At 38.3% G+C, this 20,751-nt stretch overlaps 1 protein-coding gene across 1 annotated transcript in view; it reads left to right on the top strand.

Annotated features, from left to right (window-relative positions):
- The first annotated feature begins 110 nt into the window (after positions 1-110).
- nid2a (nidogen 2a (osteonidogen)) overlaps positions 111-20,751 on the top strand; it is a 44,170-nt gene continuing 23,529 nt past the window's right edge. The window contains exons 1-14 of the mRNA XM_088441643.1: positions 111-317; positions 2,497-2,682; positions 3,555-3,674; positions 9,153-9,254; positions 9,406-9,545; positions 12,920-13,052; positions 13,155-13,457; positions 15,111-15,219; positions 16,532-16,571; positions 16,657-16,766; positions 16,858-16,991; positions 17,107-17,218; positions 17,532-17,732; positions 17,810-18,040. Coding sequence (XP_088297769.1) covers positions 111-317; positions 2,497-2,682; positions 3,555-3,674; positions 9,153-9,254; positions 9,406-9,545; positions 12,920-13,052; positions 13,155-13,457; positions 15,111-15,219; positions 16,532-16,571; positions 16,657-16,766; positions 16,858-16,991; positions 17,107-17,218; positions 17,532-17,732; positions 17,810-18,040 — 2,128 coding nt within the window. The remainder of the gene's footprint in view (positions 318-2,496; positions 2,683-3,554; positions 3,675-9,152; positions 9,255-9,405; positions 9,546-12,919; positions 13,053-13,154; positions 13,458-15,110; positions 15,220-16,531; positions 16,572-16,656; positions 16,767-16,857; positions 16,992-17,106; positions 17,219-17,531; positions 17,733-17,809; positions 18,041-20,751) is intronic.

Raw genomic sequence — 20,751 nt, 5'->3', positions numbered from 1 at the left:
GGGTATTAGCGCCTCTGCTGAGTGGAGTTGAAGAGTTCTTCCTCTTTCTTTTCCTCCCCGTGAGTGCAGCTGTCTCCTTGTTGCAGCTTCTTCTTCTTCGGCCCTTTACAATGGAGAGAGGGCAAATGGTGCCTGTCTACCTTCTGGGCCTGTGCTGCAGCATGTGTGTGGTTGCAGCCATCCAGAGGTCCCAAATGTTCCCCTACGGCACATTAAGTGGGGATTCACTTTTGGAAGAAGGAGATGATGAAACATCCAAAGTTTTATCTCTGCCTAAACCCTTCTACTTCTACGACACCCCCTTCTATCAGCTATATGTAAGTACATTTGCATGCTGTTACTCGCTCTTTAATTTGCCCCTCACTTTTGCAACATGCAACCAAGTGCTCTCACTGGGAGAAGTGAACATCTCTATTTTCTCAAATAACATGTAATTATTTTCTTTATTTAACATGAACATGCAGCGGTTGAACGAGGCCAGACCTTGAACTTTTCAATTCACCGGCAAGTAAAGGGAGCATGAACGTTGTCAACACACCGCAAATTATTTGTTCAAGTTACGTTCTTTTTTTTATTTTGACAGCTGCTTCATCTGTTAGGAGTAGGGGTTGTGAGCTATATAATCTACAGGCTGTTTCAGTAAAACGTAGCTAACACTGGATAAATGAGATCGCACTGATTTGACTACATTAGACCATTCAAATTGTGCAGGTGTTGCCTTTTAGTTCATATTTGTTTATTGGATGAAATGTTTAGTTGGTTCCAATATATAAAGTAAACAAGCAATAAAAATGCAGTGGTTATGTAGACAACCCAAGTAAACTTTAAACTTGGGTTTAGTGCTTGTGAAAACCAGCCCCCCATTTGTGGCCGTTTTATGGGCACCAACTAGAAATGAGAAATGATAAGAATAGCAAATTGACCCCACAATTTGCTAGATTAGGATATTCTGTTTAGGTCTGCCCATAAAGATATCTGTTATTGTTTTTTACTGGAAATATTGTGTATAAAAAATATTAGTGGTGTTGCTGCTTCGTATTGTGATTACTCAAGAATTGAGTACTAATACTTGTATTGGTCTGAAAAAAATGATATTAAACATATCAGGTATACTATACCACACTACTTTCATCACATATAGTGGATATAAAAAACTCTCCACACCGCTGTTCAAAAGCCATTTTTTACAGTATAAAAAATGACACTTAAATGAGCAATTTCATTTTTTTTAAATGATCTATAAGGTGTTTAACTCAATTGTTTTTATATGATTGAGAGGGAAACTAAAAGTAAACAATTTAATGTGGACAAATGTGCACGGCCTCCTAACTTTGGCTGTGTTCAGAATATAGAAAAATGATATCGAACACCCAAGTATATATACTGTATCACACGCTCCATTCATTACGTACAGTAGGTATTGAAAGTCTAAATCACGTAACTTGTTCCTGCTGCTTTAGTGATCTATATATAATCTGTACAGCTCCAACTATTTTATTTGAATATACGATTGAGAGGAAAACTAAAAATAAACAACGGGAATAATGTGGTTGCACAAGTGTGCACTCCCTCTCCTAACTGGGAATGTGGCTGTGTTCAGAATTAACCATTCACATTTAAACTCATGTTGAATGGGAGTCAGATGTTTTGACTTTGTAGCAAAAGCCTGAAGTTTTTGTACTTATGGTGACAGCTGTTTGGAACTGTTCATGATTCCCTCCACCTTGACTGGTTCCAGCTGCAGAAAAACCATCACAAAGCATGATGCTGTTAGGAACGTGGTTCTCTCTAACTTAGGTGTTCTTTGACTGTACTGTATTGATGACAAGTTTTGTGTTTACACAAAACATATCAGCCTTTAATTTCATGGAATTGCATCAAAATCCCCATGTGGATAATTGTTTTTTCTCTCATTGGAGGGAGAGAATTATGAACAGTTGGAAACAACTAGCTTCAAGCATTTGCTGGGGGAGGTAGGATAATCCTACTAAAGCATCAGAACTTTTATTTGTAGTTGATCAGGCACAATAAGTGGTGATAAGTGTGTACTGATTCACGTTTAACATGAGTTCAAATGTGATTAGTTTATTCTGTACACAGGCACACCTCTATCTATAAGAGGGTGTGCGCAATCGTGCAATCGCATCATATTAGTTGTGCATCTGTAGGTCCCTTTTTGAAATATCAAATTCAGTTGTACAAGTTTCAGGCTGTAATAATGGTGGTAAAAAGGATTGAACTATTTTATGTGGTCATCATTTTCTAGATTACAAAAATAGCATTTCAACAAGGGTGTGTTGACTTTCTACACTCATAAAACATGTTAAGCAGTACATACGTGTCCAGCAAAATGACCGATGATCGTCAAGAGTGTTTTGAATGCATTGAGCGCATTGAAAAAGGGCTTGGCTCTATTTGAAGTCTCTTGGGGGTGCGTGTGTTTTCACTGTTGAATAATAACATTAGAACTGTTTTTTTCCTTGTGACATTGTCCAGGTGGCCACCAACGGGATCATATCCGCTCAAGACTTGCCGATGGAGAAGCAGTACGTAGACGACGGCTTCCCCACGGACTTCCCGGTGGTGGCACCATTTCTGGCTGATATGGACACCAGTGGAGGACGAGGACAGATTTACTACAGGGTGACCGAGACGCCCAGCGTGCTCAACAGGGTGGCCCAGGTGTGTTGACTTAAGGAAGAGAGCAAAGGGTTGTTCTCACTTTGAAGGCTAATTGCTGTTAAACATATTGTTTGGTGAATCGGGGGCTAAGAAATTTTTCATTTAAATGATTATTTCAAACATGCTGGATTAAAAAAAAAAAAAGAACTGAAACATAACCCCCCAAATATATTTACACATATACCATGTACTGTGTTAACACTTATCAATACATTTGCACACATTGTACACTCACCAGCTACTCAATTGCTCGTACATTTTATATAAAGTCAAATCACGTTCCCACGATGATTCATTTTGCCCCCATTAACTCGTTCACTGCCACCCCGTTGAAATTGATTGTTTACTACATGAGTGCAGTTACTTTTTACCATGTTTCAGGCTTCGAACATAAAGATACAAAACTTTTTGCGCGTGCTACCTTTAAGTTTTTTTTAAATTTGTAAATAAGTTTAAAATGCCACGTAAATTTTGTTACACTTTACCAACTGTATCCCACTTGGTGATGATTCTTCACAAATTCTATACATTATATATACAGTATATACATTTCATTATCATCCCCTGATTGCATCACAATATTTATCTATTGTTTTCAATTGGTTCCTAATTGGACATTGCTCAGTTACCTTTCCACAGTTTCACATCACAAATTGACAAACAAAAACATTTCTAGTTTTGATTACGTTTGATATTTGAAAGTTTTGCTGTGCTGGCAAATGCTTACTCCCCTAGGTTACCAATAGGTTTGGAATTTTTTTTGCTACTGTTTTGCCCTTGTGAAATGTAAATACGTCAAATACTTGTCAACAGTATTCTGGTTTTCTCTTCCCCCATCATCCATGCTCTCGTTTGTTCACCTGCCAATGCAGGAAGTCCACCAAGGCTTCCCGGATGCCAAATTCACACCCACCCACGCTGTTGTAGCAACATGGGAGAACGTGGCCGCGTATGAGGAGCCCACTCGAACCAGCGGGAGCCCCTCGAGCAAGGTAAGATGCATACGGAGGACACGACCACATGAGGACAACCCACAGTGAATGATTATCCCAAATTCCTGGAGGTTTCTTGTATTCCGCCTTGGGGTAAGGGTAGGAGGTCCATTTGTACAGCTTCATCTTCTAATCTACTCCTTAACCTTTTTGAGAGGTCAGGGGTCAGCTCTAAAGGTCAACAAAATGTCCTCCTTTCCCCTCCCTTTCAATTTACACACAGGTAGACATAAATTATCCCACTCTTGAGGTCTCTTAGTGACTGCTTCCTTCATTTGTTTGTTTTCTCAATACCAGTTAATAACTAAATCAATTGCAGACCTTTAATAGCTATAGCTATTGTACACCTGAGTTTTTCAAAATAAATCTTCAGAGAAATTCCTAAATGCATATATAGGAGGTATGCATCTAAAATGCCGAAAATTGAAATTAGGTACCTCTGCTTTTAGCGTTTGTTGAAATTGGATTCAAATTTCAGATTTGAAGCCAACATGCAGTACATTAACACGTATTTTTGGGGGGGGGGCACAGGCCAGCCTCTACATGTACTCTGAGAGTTTAGTACACGTCGAAAAGCCAAATAAATAAAGTCTTTCAGAAACGTTACTGAATTTAACTCTTAGTATACATCTGCAACATGTCCCTTTCTTTACTTGAATTTGTTGTACTTTCTGTAAGTACAAAGTGTGAGGACCTTTGCAATATCTGAAATTAGCTGAATAAGCTAAAGCTGAATAAAAGCACATCTGACAAAGTTGCTCTGCTATCTTTACGTTTCGGGGAAATAGGACAGATGGATGATGGAGGGAGTGGTTGTAAGAAAACCACAGGGGATCACCCCATGTCTCACGTTCTCATCTGTGTTTGTGTTTGCTTGTGTTTCGCAGGCTTTTTTATCTAATTCCTCAGCCCTCCTCCTCACCCAATCCTACGGACGGAAAATCCAAAAGTATACCTACACAATGGCTTGAAGTTGATTAAAACTTTATGACAATTTGAATGAGAGCCTGTGAATTCATAAAATTGTTGAATGAGTTAGGGGGAAGTTGCATGCGGGAGGTTAAAGGGCCCTGCCCATCACAGTCTGGGGGTCTCTGGACTGATTGTATCTTGCTTTGAAGAGCTTAGCCTGAGGTGCTGGGTGGAGTTCAGTGGGGGTGGGCTGTTGGGGATGTGTGAACTGATTAAGCCACTGTGCACCAGTCTAGGTTTGTATTTGAAGTGACGCGGAGGAAGGGTGTCATTGTGTCCTGAGATGAGACTATGAACATTTCACGTAACGCTAACATTGAAGAAAATGATGGCTGTTATCAGTATTATGTCAAACACAAACAAAACACAGCACCTTCAGCCGCTCATCCTCACTACGTTTGTAGACGTGCTGGTGCCTATCCCAGCTTTCTTTGGGCAGTAGCTTCTCAATTTCCTTTTTCGCTACTGCTCAACAATCGGTTTCTCAGATTTTGTCTTTCACAGTTGGTGCCCTAAAATAATGCAAACTCTCATTTTGCCTATTTTTTGCTTTGACTTGTGTGTGCAAACTTGAGATACAAATGGTGTATGGTGGCAATGATTTCACCAGTGTAGCAGATAGTAAATAGCTCTTTTAAAAGGAGGCTTCTAGTTGTAGTTTGCTGTCAAACTACACGTGATGCAGAGGATTACACATTTTGTATTTAAAACAAGCACATACATTATTTTCTAAGTCGCCTAACTTACTGCTAACATACCGCGTTAATGAAAACACCGTAGGTATAGTCTGAGTTAACATGAATATTAGCAATATTGGAGTTTTTAAATGCATTGTAACCTGAATAAGACCCCTGAATTACCCCCTTTTAAATGATTATTTCAAACCTGATTTTTAAACCCGATTATGTGGTCTTGCAAAGGCATTCAAGTGGGTTACCTTCTTTAATCAGGACCTTGGTTTGTGTTCTGCTCATGGTGTAAGCGCGAGGAATTTCAGACTTTTTCTGTACAGAATTACTTGCATGCATTGCTATTCCGAGCAAGAGGTGTTTGGGTAGGAACGCCATAGGGTGAGATAAAAGCCACCTAGTATGTTGCCATTTAGAAGAGCCTAAATTGATTACGTTGATTTCTCCATGAAGTAAACAAACAGAGAGAAACTCAGATGCAGCATAAAGCCACCCTTTTGGAGAGAAACAGAAACCAATTTCTTTATTACTGTGGTGGGCCAATTACTATAACATGTTTTATTGACAGTTGTGAGTAAAAAATAGGAATTTTGGCCATTTGAATCATGATTTTGTGGTCATTGCGGTTTTAGTTGGAATAACATACTTACCAAAACCTTCTTCTCAAATAGAGATGTTCTGAATTTTCCAGAAACTCGAATTTTGATCCAAATTTTGACTACATGTAAACATATTCATTGGTGTGCTAATGAATAGCAGCTATGTCACAATGTTTTACTGTAACTGTTTAAGTAACTGAATATAACACAAATGGTTGAGGTACATGTGTAGACAGATAACGCAGTACTCATACGCATTTTTTCTTTAACATCTGCACAGAATGAGTCATGCTGAGGAATTGTGATATCTGTGAATCTGTATGTGTACTGTGTGTATCATACCACCCCAAGGTGGCTAAGGCGTGCACCCCTGAAGGAGCAGCATGTCTATTAATTTGAAACAAAAAGGGTGGCAAAAATGTGTTCCTTGTTTTGCATGTATTCACAAATATTTACTTTTACTTTTTGTATATTTTTTTGGAAAGTATTATGGAAAGTTCTGGCATTGCAGCAACCCAAACCCCAGCCCTCAGATGATATTGCTGTGATCCACATTGTTTTTGTTTTCCATTTGTTGATGTTTTTCCTGCAGCTTTTTAAACTTTGTCCGAGCTATGTGTCGGTCAGTATATCAGATGTCCACGCTGATGTACTTTTGCCTCTTCTCAATGTTTATTTTTCCTTTTTTTTATCCTGTATAAAACAAAAGAACTATATTCCCTCCTTGTTGTATTTGTTGTTTCAATGGGCCCTCTTGATTGACATGGGGATTTTTCCTGGCTCAAAGCAGATTGAATATATTATGCGAATGTTTTCCTCATACTGTGATAAGTCTTTCAAATGTGACGGTCTGTTGTTTTATGCTACAGAATTGTATTGAAGTGACAAACCCATTTCAATGTGGCCAGAGTTTTGAACGTCGCCAACGTTGGGTTCTCATCATTGTTTGTTAAAGGTTGCAAAAGGTCGCGAAGGCATTTGGAAACAGTTTCTCTTGTCTCAAAGGTTTTATTTATTTGATTATTAAAACTCCTGTCCCATTGACGGACCAACGTTTGAGAGTGTCGCTAAGGTAATAGATGCGTTTTTGTCATGGTTTGATCAAATTTGCAAATGTTTGCCTGTACTATATATTTTTTTTTTGTTTGTTTAGTGGACATGCTGAAGTTTTGTGTTGTGTTGATTACGGAGCATTTACTTTCTGTTCTATATGAATATTTTTTGTGCTTAGCTCATTTATTTGAGGTGCGGATGGAAGAGACCAGGGTTTGTCGAGTGGAAGGGAAAGGAGAAGACATGACTGAACGCTATTCTTCATCTATTTAGTACGCGGTGTCACGGCAACAACAACACGTGATAGGGGAAAATAGCTCTTAATGCACATCTTTGCATAATATTTTTATTTATTTATCCCATCTTTGCATCAACATCAGTTGAGCGAAACTAAAAATGAAGAAGGTATCTCAAATCGGCCATGTTCTTCGACAGCACACATTCGCAGCAGGTGTAAAAGAGAAATTTAAACTAGCTGCCAATTACCTTAAACTAACATCATACAGCTTTCATTTAGCTTTCAAAGATCACCTCAATAATTTAACAAACACCATTATGACAACCTTAACAATTTAACAAATAACATTGAAAGCACTTGAAGTATCAGTCAGTGTAGGTACAAAAAGGGTGCAATGTTCGTAAAAGCCCAGCAGCTGAGGTTTATAGTTAGAATAAGTTATAATAGGATTTGCAAGTATATTATTTCAGTTGCATTTAATTCCCTTCTTAAAAATATGACATTTATTACAAATGAGTTGCACCGGGTGTAGATCACATTGATGATGAAAAACGTTTTGAAAAGATATATCTTGTTCAGATATCTTAGATCATAAAAAGTGGGGCTGTCTAGACTTTGTTCACTTTATATGAATGTTGATTGATCCCCCCTTCAACATTACCACATGAATGTTACTGTATTAAAAGCAAAGCAAAAGCAGATTTAATTTAGCCCCCCCCCCTGCAATCTTACAGACCAGACACAGTAATTAAAACAAGCCCCAAGGGTGCAAGAAAAAACAAAGAAGATGGTTTAAAGATGTTGTGGTTAACAATTAAGAGAAACACATGTATGCTATCCATAGATATAGGTGAACAGACGTGTGTGGCTAGACCTGCTCACACATCAACAACACACACACACACACACACACACACACACACACACACACACACACACATAGCTGTGCTCATCATTCGCTTGGGAATTATGTGCAGATGATAGTCACAGAGTCACAAGCAGTCCTTCAAATGTAGATGCCTTTTCTTTATTGCACAGTGGAAAGGTCTTGCCTATGCTTCATTTTACGTAATACACTGAAAGAGAGCCTTCATAAAAAAGAAAGAAAGAGTGCTTTCATCAGGTGGTATAATGAACACGCTCTGCCTATAGACAGGTGCAACATGTAATTACTAATTCAGACCTTTCCCATTTTTTTTTTTCTTTTCGGTGATGGGAAACATTCCACCTTCCTGTAGATTTTTATGGCAGTTGCAATACGAAATGTTGTGTATTATTGTGTCATTTAATGAGATATTAATCGAGGTTTAAGTCCTATTGCTGAAAATTCTTGCATAAATAGTGTTCCCTCACCATTTTGCAGTTCACTTTTTGAGACTTCAGTGCTGCAACATTTTTTTTTTTCCCTCCAGAAGACCGGCACTTTAAAACAGCGCCTAAACAATGAAATAACACTCTCAGTCCTAGCGTGGAGTCTGAAGCAGTCTAACAACCCGTTAATTACTCGGCCTTGTTCAGCCGAAAACGAAGGCACTTTTGCTTAAAACTAACCCGCTGCTCGTCATTCTACATTGATGCAAAGGGTTAGGGTTACCACACCGTGAGTTGTTAAAGAAAACAAAGTTTGTGCCCAAAAAGAAGGACATACTCAACCTCATACTACCATTAGGAAGTGACTGGGCATGGGAAAGAAAGGTTGGCAAGACTTCATTTAAACACATTTCTCACTCTTTATTTATGTACTTACAATGTCTGTCTGGGAATTAATTCTACTTTGCGGAATTCACTTATCGCGGGGGTTTTCCAGTCCCTATTAACCGCAAAAATGAGGGAACATCGTATGACTTTTTCATGTACTTAAAGCTTGAAAGTAGCTGAAATCACACTGTAGTTGTTATTGAAGAGCAAATTCCCTCCCTCTGCACAGGTCAACACCTTCCAAGCAGTGATTGGTTACGATGAAACCGACTCGTATGTTCTCTTCCTCTACCCCGAGGGTGGCCTGAACTTCTTTGGGACGAGACCCAAGGTAAACTAAGCAAAAACAAGGAGGCGCTTGTTTTCGGTGAACACTCCCGCATGCAGATGCTTAGCATCATATCATAGCGTCCCCCACACACCAGTGAAAATACAACCTTGCCTGACCAGACAACTTTTGCATTGTTTGTTTCTATACCCAGGAGTCATATAACGTGGAAATAGAACTTGCTGCTCGAGTTGGATTCAGCAGAGGAGAAATTACTTATTTCCTTTTTTCCCGAACTGAGGGACCTTACTACAGTGTGACCAGCAATGAGCAGAGTATCAAACATCTTGACCAGTTAGTACAAACTGTGATATTTCACTTCTGTTACTAATTTTGTCGTCGGTCAGACCAATATACAAACTTATTAACAAACTTATTAGCACTAACACTTCAATCAGTCACATACAGTAGACTCGTCAGTGGTGTCAAACTCATTTTTATTGTGGGCCACATGATAGTTATAGTTTCTGTCAGAGGGCCAGAAAATATTTTAAGTGTGTTTGTCACACACACCTAGTTTTGAAACCAAATAAAATGTTGTTTTTTGAACACAATTTTGCAAGTTCGCTATTTTAGCGATAAACTTGAAGTCAAAAATGCATTTTGCAGGCCACATAAGATGGTAAGTGGGAAATAAACATCACACTTATGCAAGACTTTTCTACCATCCTTAGGTACTCAAAGTGTTCTTCACACTGACAACTCAAGATGATGCGGCGGTCCAGATCTGGCCCCCGGGCCTTGAGTTTGACACCTGTAAAATCTAAAACGGGGTGTCAAACTATTTTTTGTTGTGGGCCGCATTGTACTTATTGTTTCTGTCAAAGTGCCAGAATAATTGTGAATCAAACTTTAAGTGTGTTCGTCACACACTTAGCCAGTTTTAAAATCAGAGGCCGGTACAAACAGTTCAAAAGAGAGATTGGAAAGGCCACATAAAATGACATGGCGGGCCGGATCTGGCCCACGGGCCACGTAAAATTATGTGGCGGCCCCGGATCCTTGAGTTTGACACCTGTGAGATACATATATATGTTTGAGAACATCGAGCAAATCGGTGCTAACTCATTGTCGGAAACAACAGCCACATCAAAGTTTTACCATTTTACTCACATGTCATTGCATATCCTCATCAGGGAGGAAGTGTTTGTGCATGTTTTAGCTGGTTATTAAACGTCATATTAAACTAGTGAGAAATCATTCAATTACGGCTATCTAGGCATTGTATCAAGCCTCTGTTGTTACTATGCTGTAGGTCTCTTCAACCTTTTTTCATTGACGTACCCCCTGTCAAATATGTTCTCAACCAAGTACCCCTTAACCAGCGTTTTTAAGTAAAAAAAAAAAAACAAAAACAAAAAAAACTTAAAACATGCCATTTATTAAACGTTACAACTTTTCAAACTTCATTTGCATTGCTCCACAAGAAATAATCAACATTAAGTGTCCTCTTTTAAATCATCGAACAGATCTGTTCTCAAAAAGAAATAATTATAAATAAATATTTGTCCACAGAAAAAATTTAAACATAAAGCGTCCTCTTTTGGGATTACAAAAGTTACTGTCAAAAATTACTGTTCACAAAAATAAATAATTAATTATTAATAAATATTTGTCCAACAAATATAATCAACAAAGCAACAGACCTGTTCTCAAAAAGAAATAATTTAATTAATTTAATTAATTCAATGATTATTTTTAAATGATTTTTGCATATTTGTTTTATATCAAATCTCAAGTACCCCCTGGAGTTCCTTCAAGTATCCCCAGGGGTACCCGTATCCTCATTTGAGAACCACTGTATTATGCCATGCTAGCAAAGAAGGGAGTTTGCAAACTTGGAATTGTAAGGGAGAAACAATCCTTTGTTAGCTTATTGCTAGCTAATCCAACATGGGCTGCAAGAATTGATTTAAAAGTTTACTAAAAGCAAAAAAAAAACATTCTGGATGATGTTGGCCTGTAAAATGGTTGTGGAAGTTACAGTAAATGACTAAATTAAGAATAAAAATCTTTACGTTGGTAGCATTTGCACACCGGCCAGTGTTGGTATGCTATGAATACCTTTGAATACCAAAAAGTGAATTTGGCAGCTTTGTAAAGCTGTTTAGATAACGTCTTTAGCTTTTCAGATAACATCTTTAAGTTATACGTGATTTGGCAAATAGTTTGAGTTTTTTTCCGAAGAATGTGGTGGTCTGCAGCCCATTCAGCTACGAGAATAATTTTGCCCCTGCCTGGAGGACATCTTCACTATTCAGAACTAAAATAAGAGCAATCTGTTTTAACCCTTTACTGGGCACTGCGGCCACTTTCGGACAATAGTCTAAACAGGCAAAATGGCTGGAAGCATCTGTTACTTAAACTTGCCTAAATTCTAACAGACCCCTAAATTTCTCTAAAATCCCGAAAATTCTTGCCTCTTTAGGACTTAAAAATAGAAAAAAATGCGTGCCTAATAGAGGCTGTTTTTGCCCCTGGGCCCTGTAAAGGGTTAACATGAAAATTTTTAAAGCAATTATTTGAGGATCCTTAATGTGGTATGTTCACTTATAATCATGTTTTTGTAAAATTCACACAAGTTACAGTAAAATGGGGGGGGGGGGGGGGGGGTCAACTTATAAGCGAGGTCGACTTGTACTCGGAGATAAACGATAAATAGAACATAAACGGTTTCCTCCTAGTTTTTGCAACTTGGTAACTGGCTGGCAATATACTAACATGCAAGCTATCAAAGAAAAGTTTCATCCAGCTTCCTTAAATGACGCCGTAATCTATATTAGTGTAAATTTTTTAGAGGATAAAGAATCTATGCTTTTGTGATTTTTTTTGTTTTGTCCTGATGTAATGCCAAAGCAAAAACGAGTACTATGGCACCCATATTGTGAAACATTAATTTCACACATATGTCAAGACACCATTGCATATAAAGCCAATTTATTATTATTTGGTTTTGTAGGAGTGGTCAAGGGCATCAACATTTTTCAGGGTCACCCCCGCCTCCTTTTTTCTTTAAAGTGTTGCAAGGCATGGTCCATCACGCTGAGCTTGGATGATTTTGGTGTGGACTAACCTGAACTGAGCCATGACCTCAAATCCATCAAACATCTTTGAGATAAACCTGAACAGTATTTGTGAGCCAACATCAATTCACCTCTGACCTGACAAATGTATGTGTGTAGGGGGGGTCACAGAATGGCAGTTATTCTTCTATGTTCACTTCCAGATGTCCATGTTGCATCGCTAGATCGTAAAGTCTGCTTGGCTATTGTTTTTACTTAACCATGAAAGAATGATGTACAGGGACTCGTAAAATTGTGTGGTAACAGACTGCCATTGCTGACAACCACATAAATGGCTTTGATTCATCTTTTACTATCATTCATTTTTTTCAAATGGTGCATACAATTGACCATTATCTCTTGACAACTCAGTGGGCCAGCATGTGTCTGGCGGCACCCAAGTACTGACGCTTTGTATCCCAATGATGGTAGGTGAAGTTTGAAATAAGAAACATAAAGTAAATGTGTGTTTCTGTTAAAGGCGTCAAATTATGGGACAACTATGAAACAGAACTTGAAAAGTTGTGCAAGAAATTTCAAAGAAGCTCAATCAAACAACAGGTGGTCAATGCATTCATCGCTCAACGCTTTTGTTTCTTCTTCAAGGGTTGGTAACACCGGAACTCCAGGTGTTTGGCTTTTCCACACTGGGAACCGCTATTCGTTTGACAACGTTGTGCCTGCGTCTATTGGTGGCATCCCTGCTACACCTCTCCCAGGAGAACATGTCCAACCTCTGGTAATTTCCTATCTTGTGTAAAAAAACAAAAAAACAAAAAATAAAGAGCCTTTTTAGCAACCCAGTCAAAATTAAAAGGCCGGAAAAAAATATTCCTTCCAGGCTGCCACTACTCCCGAATATAATGCCTTTGAAGAGTACACAGACAACAGCAACTTTGACCCTGCTCATCAAGAGCAAGATCGTGATTTCCCTCTGGCAGTTGAAGATGTGGAATTCCAGCCAGGAAGCTCTGATCATCCGTTGCCGGAGTCCGAGGAGTCGCACGGGGGGGAAGATTTACCTCTGACCCCTGAACCCAGGCACAATTCAGAGGTGGTGGAGAGGCAATATGTACCGCCTCCCCCCCAGCGGCAGGCCATCCCTGATGGAGGTGCTCAGCGGTCCCAGGAGCAGCAACCGCAGGTAAACCACTAAGAACCAATATTGGACAATATTTGTTTCCAGCTTTGGTCAAAACCGATGGGAAACTACAAAAAAGCGATTAGGAAAATGGATTGCCGGATGGATGCGTATACATTCTATACGCTTCATCATCATCCACATTCATATCTCTCAATTTGCACTCATCCCATTCATTTTCTGATAGGTTGATGTGGCTTTCTCAGGGCTCATACTGATTATTGGTGGAGCAGATAAAATGTCACGGCCCGACCGATTGAATTGACCAATTATGGACCTTCAAACATTGCCTCAAAAATAATGATTAATTATTATTAATGATAGTTAATGTTAAATGAATGATGAATAATTTGTCGATTATTTTACCTTTTTACTTTCTTTCTACTCTCAAAATCTACAGCAGTTATACGTTACACTGGTATCATTGATTATTTCAAAGTAGTCCGTACTGTAAAATGGTATCCTTGACTATGTATCATAAAATTTGTTGAAGAGGTCATTATGCGGACCTGTCATTCAAAACAAATCAAATCTTAATTTTTAAAAACGAGTCAAGGACGTTGTGCAAAGAACTGACCTGGATGCCACAACTTTACATACAACCTAGTCACAGATTGAGTAAACAAAAAATCATAAAATATGTAATGCAAACACATACCATAAATGAATGACCTTATAACTTTGTAATTGTACCACACATTACATTCTGTGAACTGAAAAGGGGAGTTTTGTTTCTACAATATATTTCCCCCCCCAAAAAATCTCGAGTCAGCCCCTAAAAAAGTATTGGCATCAAATAAAAAAAAAAAAACTCTTAATTGAAACTCCACTTTGTGGAAATATCTTGAAGCATATGTTTAGAAACAACATATCAGTTTAAAAAAAAGCAAAAAATCAAAAGACATCTTTCATCGAGAATTCTAACAAAGATTTCTGGTTGGCCCCAGTGTCACAAGTACTGAAGCAGTTCAATGAAAACTAAAGAGTAAATCCTTTGGATTTTTAGATTTCTATAATAGAACTAAATTGTTAAACTCTCACATAGAGTATCTTTGTTTTCATTTCAAACAACAACAAAAGATGCAATAAGTTTCCAGCGTCAACAGCATCTCTTTTAAGTCGAACTAAAAATGATCATAGTTCCCTAAGGTTATCACTTTAAACTGACTTTTTATTGGCCGTCAGCTTTAAAAATACCCAATGCCAAACGTTGTAAAAATGCCAAATATTGGCACTGTTTTATGAATAATTTGTTTCTCCCTGCTATAACGAAATACTTGTTTGTTCGAAAAGTGTCATGAAATCCAAACGGCTGGCAGTAAACGGCTACATCCCAATGTAGAAATGCATAACCGTGGCCAAGAACTTGTACAAACTATATGAAAACGTCTTCTTCTGTATAAAACTTATTCTCTGTTCAATATTTTTTTTCTATGATATTTGTGTTTATTTGTGGCATTTTACCTTCCCTTGGATTGTGTTAAGCATATTATTAGTCACTTTGCAGGGTTTTCTAAGCTTGAAATTTTTACCATATCAGTCATGATAAAATATAAATACATGACACTGCCACTCAATCGCACAGCTTTTAATATCAAGGGCTGCTTGAAAAATGGAATTTAAAATATTGAGTCAACAACATTTGTCCACCGATAGATTCCGGTGGACGTGGGAGATTTGTATCCACCTCGGAGAAATGAGCCACCCCTGTCCCCTGGAGGTCATGTGGTCAGTGTGGAGGAAGATGTTGACTTTGACACAGGAGGTAAGACACCATTACAAAAAATGTATATTTATGGTGTACGTAGTCGTAAATGCATGAAGGGAGAATGTCTGGGAAACGATACCTCAGCCTCAGCAGCTGCACTACAATACGGCTCTTGTGTAGCTACCATGTGGGTGTGCTTGTTTTTGTCGACTGTGCATGTGTGCAACGTGCGGGTGTGTCTTTTAATGTCCCTTGCCATAAATTTGAATCTGTCCACAGAAAAATTGAACCCTCCACAAAATATTTTTTCTGGGTTCGAAATGATGCTATTTTTGAAAGATTTTATGGCAATCTGGTCAGCTTCCACATGATTGGCCGACCTTTGGCATTTTTTGCCTGATTGGCAGTGGTATCATAATTTTCTGAGCGATCAATGATGTCATCAATCCCTTTGCCAAATGATATGTTATATAAAGGTTTTGAGAGGGAACATTACACTATTTATTTGTACTAGTGTGACTTAAATTTTATAGTTACAGGAATGTTTGCTGTAACATCAGTTCCTAATTTGCAGTACTGTATTTACTTGGTTCTGTAAAGTCATTTTAATTACAATATAGTCATTTCATTACAGTAAGTTGCTTCTGTCTCTAGGTGTTTTTGTTTGATCTGACTGAAGTTTGACTTTATGTCCGGTTCATTTTTGAATACCATATTAAGGTTATTACTTTACTGTACTTTACATTAAATATACTGATTGCTCCATCTTGGAATATATCAGTGATCGGTTATTTTTCAACATTTTGATTGGCAGTTGTGATCAGCCCCAAGATTTCTGCTCATATCTAGCTTTTGATCTTATTATTCAAGTGCTTGTTTTGGTCCATTATCTTGCTTTCCTCTTTTTTTTTGCGATAGCCTCAATTGCAATGAACAGTTTCAAGGAAAAGAATACATTTTATCGAGGTAATTAAGTGGCGTAAAAGTGAGAGTTGCCAGGAATTAAAAAACAAACAGCAGAAAATTCTGCTGTGTACAGTAATTGTACTGCTACATTGCAAGCAGCATTTAGAAATCAGCAGAGAGTTTGTATCCTCGCCTTTTCAAACAAGTATCGAAGCATTTTACATGCCGATGAAATGAGGGTCATGGTACAGGATGCAGCACTGCAACAGCTGTTCTGTTTCCAAGTGTTTTGTACGGTACAGTATATACATGAATACATGTGTGTGTGTTTTTCAGGAATGTTTTCCCATCCTCCTTTCTGTTGACAGTATACTGTATATTTACCATAAGAGAAGCACTTGTCGCACTTTTCACTATGACATAATGTTCAGTGGAGATACTAAATCTTTTTTCACTTTCTCAGTGATTCACTACACCACTGAGAATAAGGAAACATGTGCAAGGTATGTGTCTCTTATATCTCATAAATGATCATGGGGTATTTTCTATCTGTTAATACTCAGAGTCAGTGATGTGGGTTTGTTGCAGGTTCCAGCAGCAGTGCTCTCAGAATGCGTTTTGCTCCGACTATGCAACGGGCTTCTGCTGTCACTGTCGACCCGGCTTTTACGGGAACGGCCGCCACTGCCTGCCGGATGGTTAGTCATCAGCTCCCGATGCGCACTTGTTTTTATTTTGAACTCAGTGAAACACTGAGCACGTTAAATTCCATGGTGTTTTTTCCTTCAGCTGCACCCCAGCGCATCAGTGGCAAACTCAGTGGAACAATAATCGTTGGGATTACTCCTATGCAGCTGAATAACATCGATCTGCATGCTTACATTGTGGTGGGAGATGGGAGGGCTTACACAGCTGTCAGCGAGGTAGCAACACTTCCCAAATTATTTTTTTTTTACATCTTCAAAATCTGAATTAAATCATTTGCTACTCTTATAAACTGCATCATCCACATTCCTTGATCCTCTGCTTCTCAATTAGATCCCTGAGCCAGTGGGATGGGCCCTAATGCCGGCTGCGCCAATTGGAGAGTTGTTCGGATGGCTGTTTGCGCTGGAGCTGCCCAACAGCCAAGCAGGATTCAAAACAACAGGTATAGAACTTGTCATCATCATAGCACACGGAACTTCCTCCGATGGCACCACAAGGTAACAAACCGGAGATATCATTTTGGCCAAAGCGGAGCAAGTGAACACTTTGAACTCTGATTTTCTTTTCTCAGTTTAACTCGTTCGCTGCCACTGACGGCTCTTGATGTCAAAACCCCATTTTAACTGGGCTACCAGTAAATGTTTCAAGTCTCTTGTTCTTCCATTGGTTCCTATTATAAGCAAACAATGTGAAAAAGCCTAGTGTAAAGATGACAGAAAGAATATCTCTTGAATGAACATTTTTGCTGTTACCAGGGGCCGAGTTCACTCGTCACGCCGAACTCATCTTTTACCCTGGCAACCAGCGTCTGTCTATCACGCAGACGGGACGAGGCCTCGACGAGAACAACCACTTCACTGTGGACACTGTGCTCAGTGGCAGTGTACCTTTCATACCTCCTGCTGCCGAAGTGACCATGGATCCTTTTAAAGAAACATACCATTACTACCCATCAGGTAATAAGGATGACTCCTTGTCACCTGACACATAAGGGAATCATTTGCTTAAAAGCCCACTTTATGTTTTTTTCCAGTTGCAACCTCCAGCTCCGTCAGGGAGTTTACGGTGGTCTCACCGGACCGAGGATCGGAATCCTTCTCCTTCCAGCTGAAACAGAACATCACTTACCGTGACTGTCGCCACGACAACCGGGCTCCGCCTGTGGAGACCTTGCAGATCACCATGGAGAGAGTGTTTGTGATGTACGTGAAGGAGGAACGGATCTTGAGATACGCCATCACCAACAAAATCAGCCCAGTCGGAGGTTAGTGGAAAGAAAAATTATCAATTGTATTAAAAAAAAGGAGGCCAGGGATGTTTATTGTTTAGTTAGGGTTCATGCATTTTTGAATTTCAAATTCAGCATTTTTAGATGAAAAAAAAAAAGGACTTGACTTCATTAAACTTTGGAACTACATTTGTCGTGGTATCTCTAGGCAGATTATAATCAGCAACTTTAGAAGATCGTGTGAATAATCTGTTTTATTTCTCACTCATCTGTGGAAAATTGCATTAGTAATGGCCATACCCGTCCATCTAAAACCCAACATAAGGGCATAGAACATTTCTGAGCTAGAAATAAATTGTTTAATTTCCAATTGATTTATGTTAATATGAAAACAAAAATGTGCTGTTCCTGTCACAGCATGAAAAAGCGTTAACCCTGCGTTGGTCACATGGGGTTTACAACCATGGTTGGTCATGTGGGGTGTTTGCACTCCCCAATACAAAAAAAGGTTTATAGGGTTTATCATAAAACTGGTTCAATGAGTCAGGAACATACCTGGAAAGAGAGAGGGACACAAATTGTTTATAGAAATGACAAGCATTTAAAAATATTGGAGTGTCCAAACACATTTTGAAAATTGAATGATGGGTACTGGAGAAATTGAGTTTTTGAATCAAACAAACAAACCAACAAGCAATATCTTTTTGGACAGATGAAAAACAACTGTCTGATATCACTAACAGAAAATCTGGTATAAAAAAACAAAACAAAACAAAACTCAAATTAGAGTTAATTAGTTCTTGTCCTGACCTGTCATTGTGCAAGACAAATGTTATTTGGATTTGTCTTTATTAGTCTTGCATGTTAAATTAGCAAATCTTGCACCTCAAAAGGAGACATTCATCTTAGATCCCAATTCAGCAGCAGCAGAAACCTTCCAAACACGTGTGGATGAAATGTTGCAACAATATTTTACGTTCTTTTTCCTATACAAATTTCTTTCATAAGTCTAGTTAGTTTGATAATAAAAACTAATGAGACTTCCAAAAGATGAAGAGCGCACCAAGTTTCTGGCATTTTGATGTCACATTGATTGTAAAGGTTATGAAGAAACAAACACATGCACAGGCTTGTAAGTACACTTACACACTCACACACACGCGCGTGCACACACACATACAGCACTTACTCTATGTTTACAAAACCCCTGATCCCCAAAAGCTCTTCCAGCTGTGCTCTGGGTGTATAAGCGTGTGTACGTGTGTGTGTGTGTGTGTGTGTGTGTGTGTGTGTGTGTTCGTGGGTGTGCATGCATGTGTCTACGTGTTTGAGTGTGTTTGTGCACGTGCACGAAAGGGTCTCACACTCTCTGGGAAATAATACCCTATTCCAATGACAGATTTTAAGGAAGGGGGTGGGTTGCCGGGCAGAATAACTTCCCTGTGATGTCATGAGAATCACTAGACTGACTTGAATGGCACTCACTGACTAGAGCACAGGACTCCTCCAAGGCCAAACATTAATAATCTGTATCAGTACCAAATTCTACATCCAATTACTGTAGACTATGAAGGGAAAAAAAATCATAATTTTTTCATTCAACGTTTATACACGGTATAAACATTGACAATATAGATTGTTGAGAATATACTCATAAAACATTGATAAATATATATATATATATATATATATATCTATATATATATATATATATATATATATATATATATATATATATATATATATATATATATATATATATATATATATATATATATATATATACTGTATAGATAGATAGATAGATAGATAGATAGATAGATAGATAGATAGATAGATAGATAGATAGATAGATAGATAGATAGATAGATAGATAGATAGATAGATAGATAGATAGATAGATTTATATATCTGTGGATGTAGTTTTTCGAGGGATGTATTAAACAAGGTCAGTTAATGCACATTTAAATGGGAAAATTTAACTGTATGTATGAGCCAGCAGCATGCAGTCTAAGATTTACATGCCTTGGTCCCTTAGTCAGACAAGACCAGCTGCAACACATCCACATGCTTTCCGCAAGTAGTTTTTTTAAAAAAGGATTCAGTATAATGAAAGCTGGTTGTCAGTTACTTAATCAGCACAAAACTTTGAGGTAGTTGAACAATTCAAATCTCACCTCTTGGTGTGGATTGTCTTTATGTCTTATAAATTAGATGCACCACTGAAAAGATTGTTGCAAACAAAATTGCCAAATATAACTGATTAAAACAATCCCAAATGTATTGAATGATGGCTTCAATATAATGAGAAATGTAGCCAGTGCCATTGCTCTCCAACGCTGTGTCTAGTATGATTTCATATGCTTACACATAACTACAGCGGTGCAAATACATTATCTTAAAGTCTCCAAAGTACAGTATATATATCGCCCTTGGTCTTTCCCATGGTGCAGTCATTAAACAAGCGCAAGCTTAAAAGCCAAAAAGCTTGGTACTGATACCTAAGTAACTTGCGATCGTGTCAGAGAACCACTGCCACAAATTCGCTCAAGTATTCATATTGTAGAGGAGAAGGGAGACTCATGCTCCAAATTAAAAATGCGTTCCAAGACACCATTTTAACTAAGCTTAAAAACTCTGGAAAACTGAAATGGTAAAATATAAACATAAAATATAAACATTTAACACCATATGGTAAGAAGTGGAAAAGTCACTGTTCCGTACGTATCTTGGTTTTGGGGCCACGG

The sequence above is a fragment of the Hippichthys cyanospilos genome, chromosome 2 (genome assembly GCF_059441005.1).
Source record: "Hippichthys cyanospilos isolate Australia breed blue-spotted pipefish chromosome 2, RoL_Hcya_1.0, whole genome shotgun sequence".
Lineage (NCBI taxonomy): Eukaryota > Metazoa > Chordata > Actinopteri > Syngnathiformes > Syngnathidae > Hippichthys > Hippichthys cyanospilos.
The sequence above is the reverse complement of the archived record's forward strand: the minus strand, read 5'-3'. Positions and strand labels throughout refer to the sequence as shown.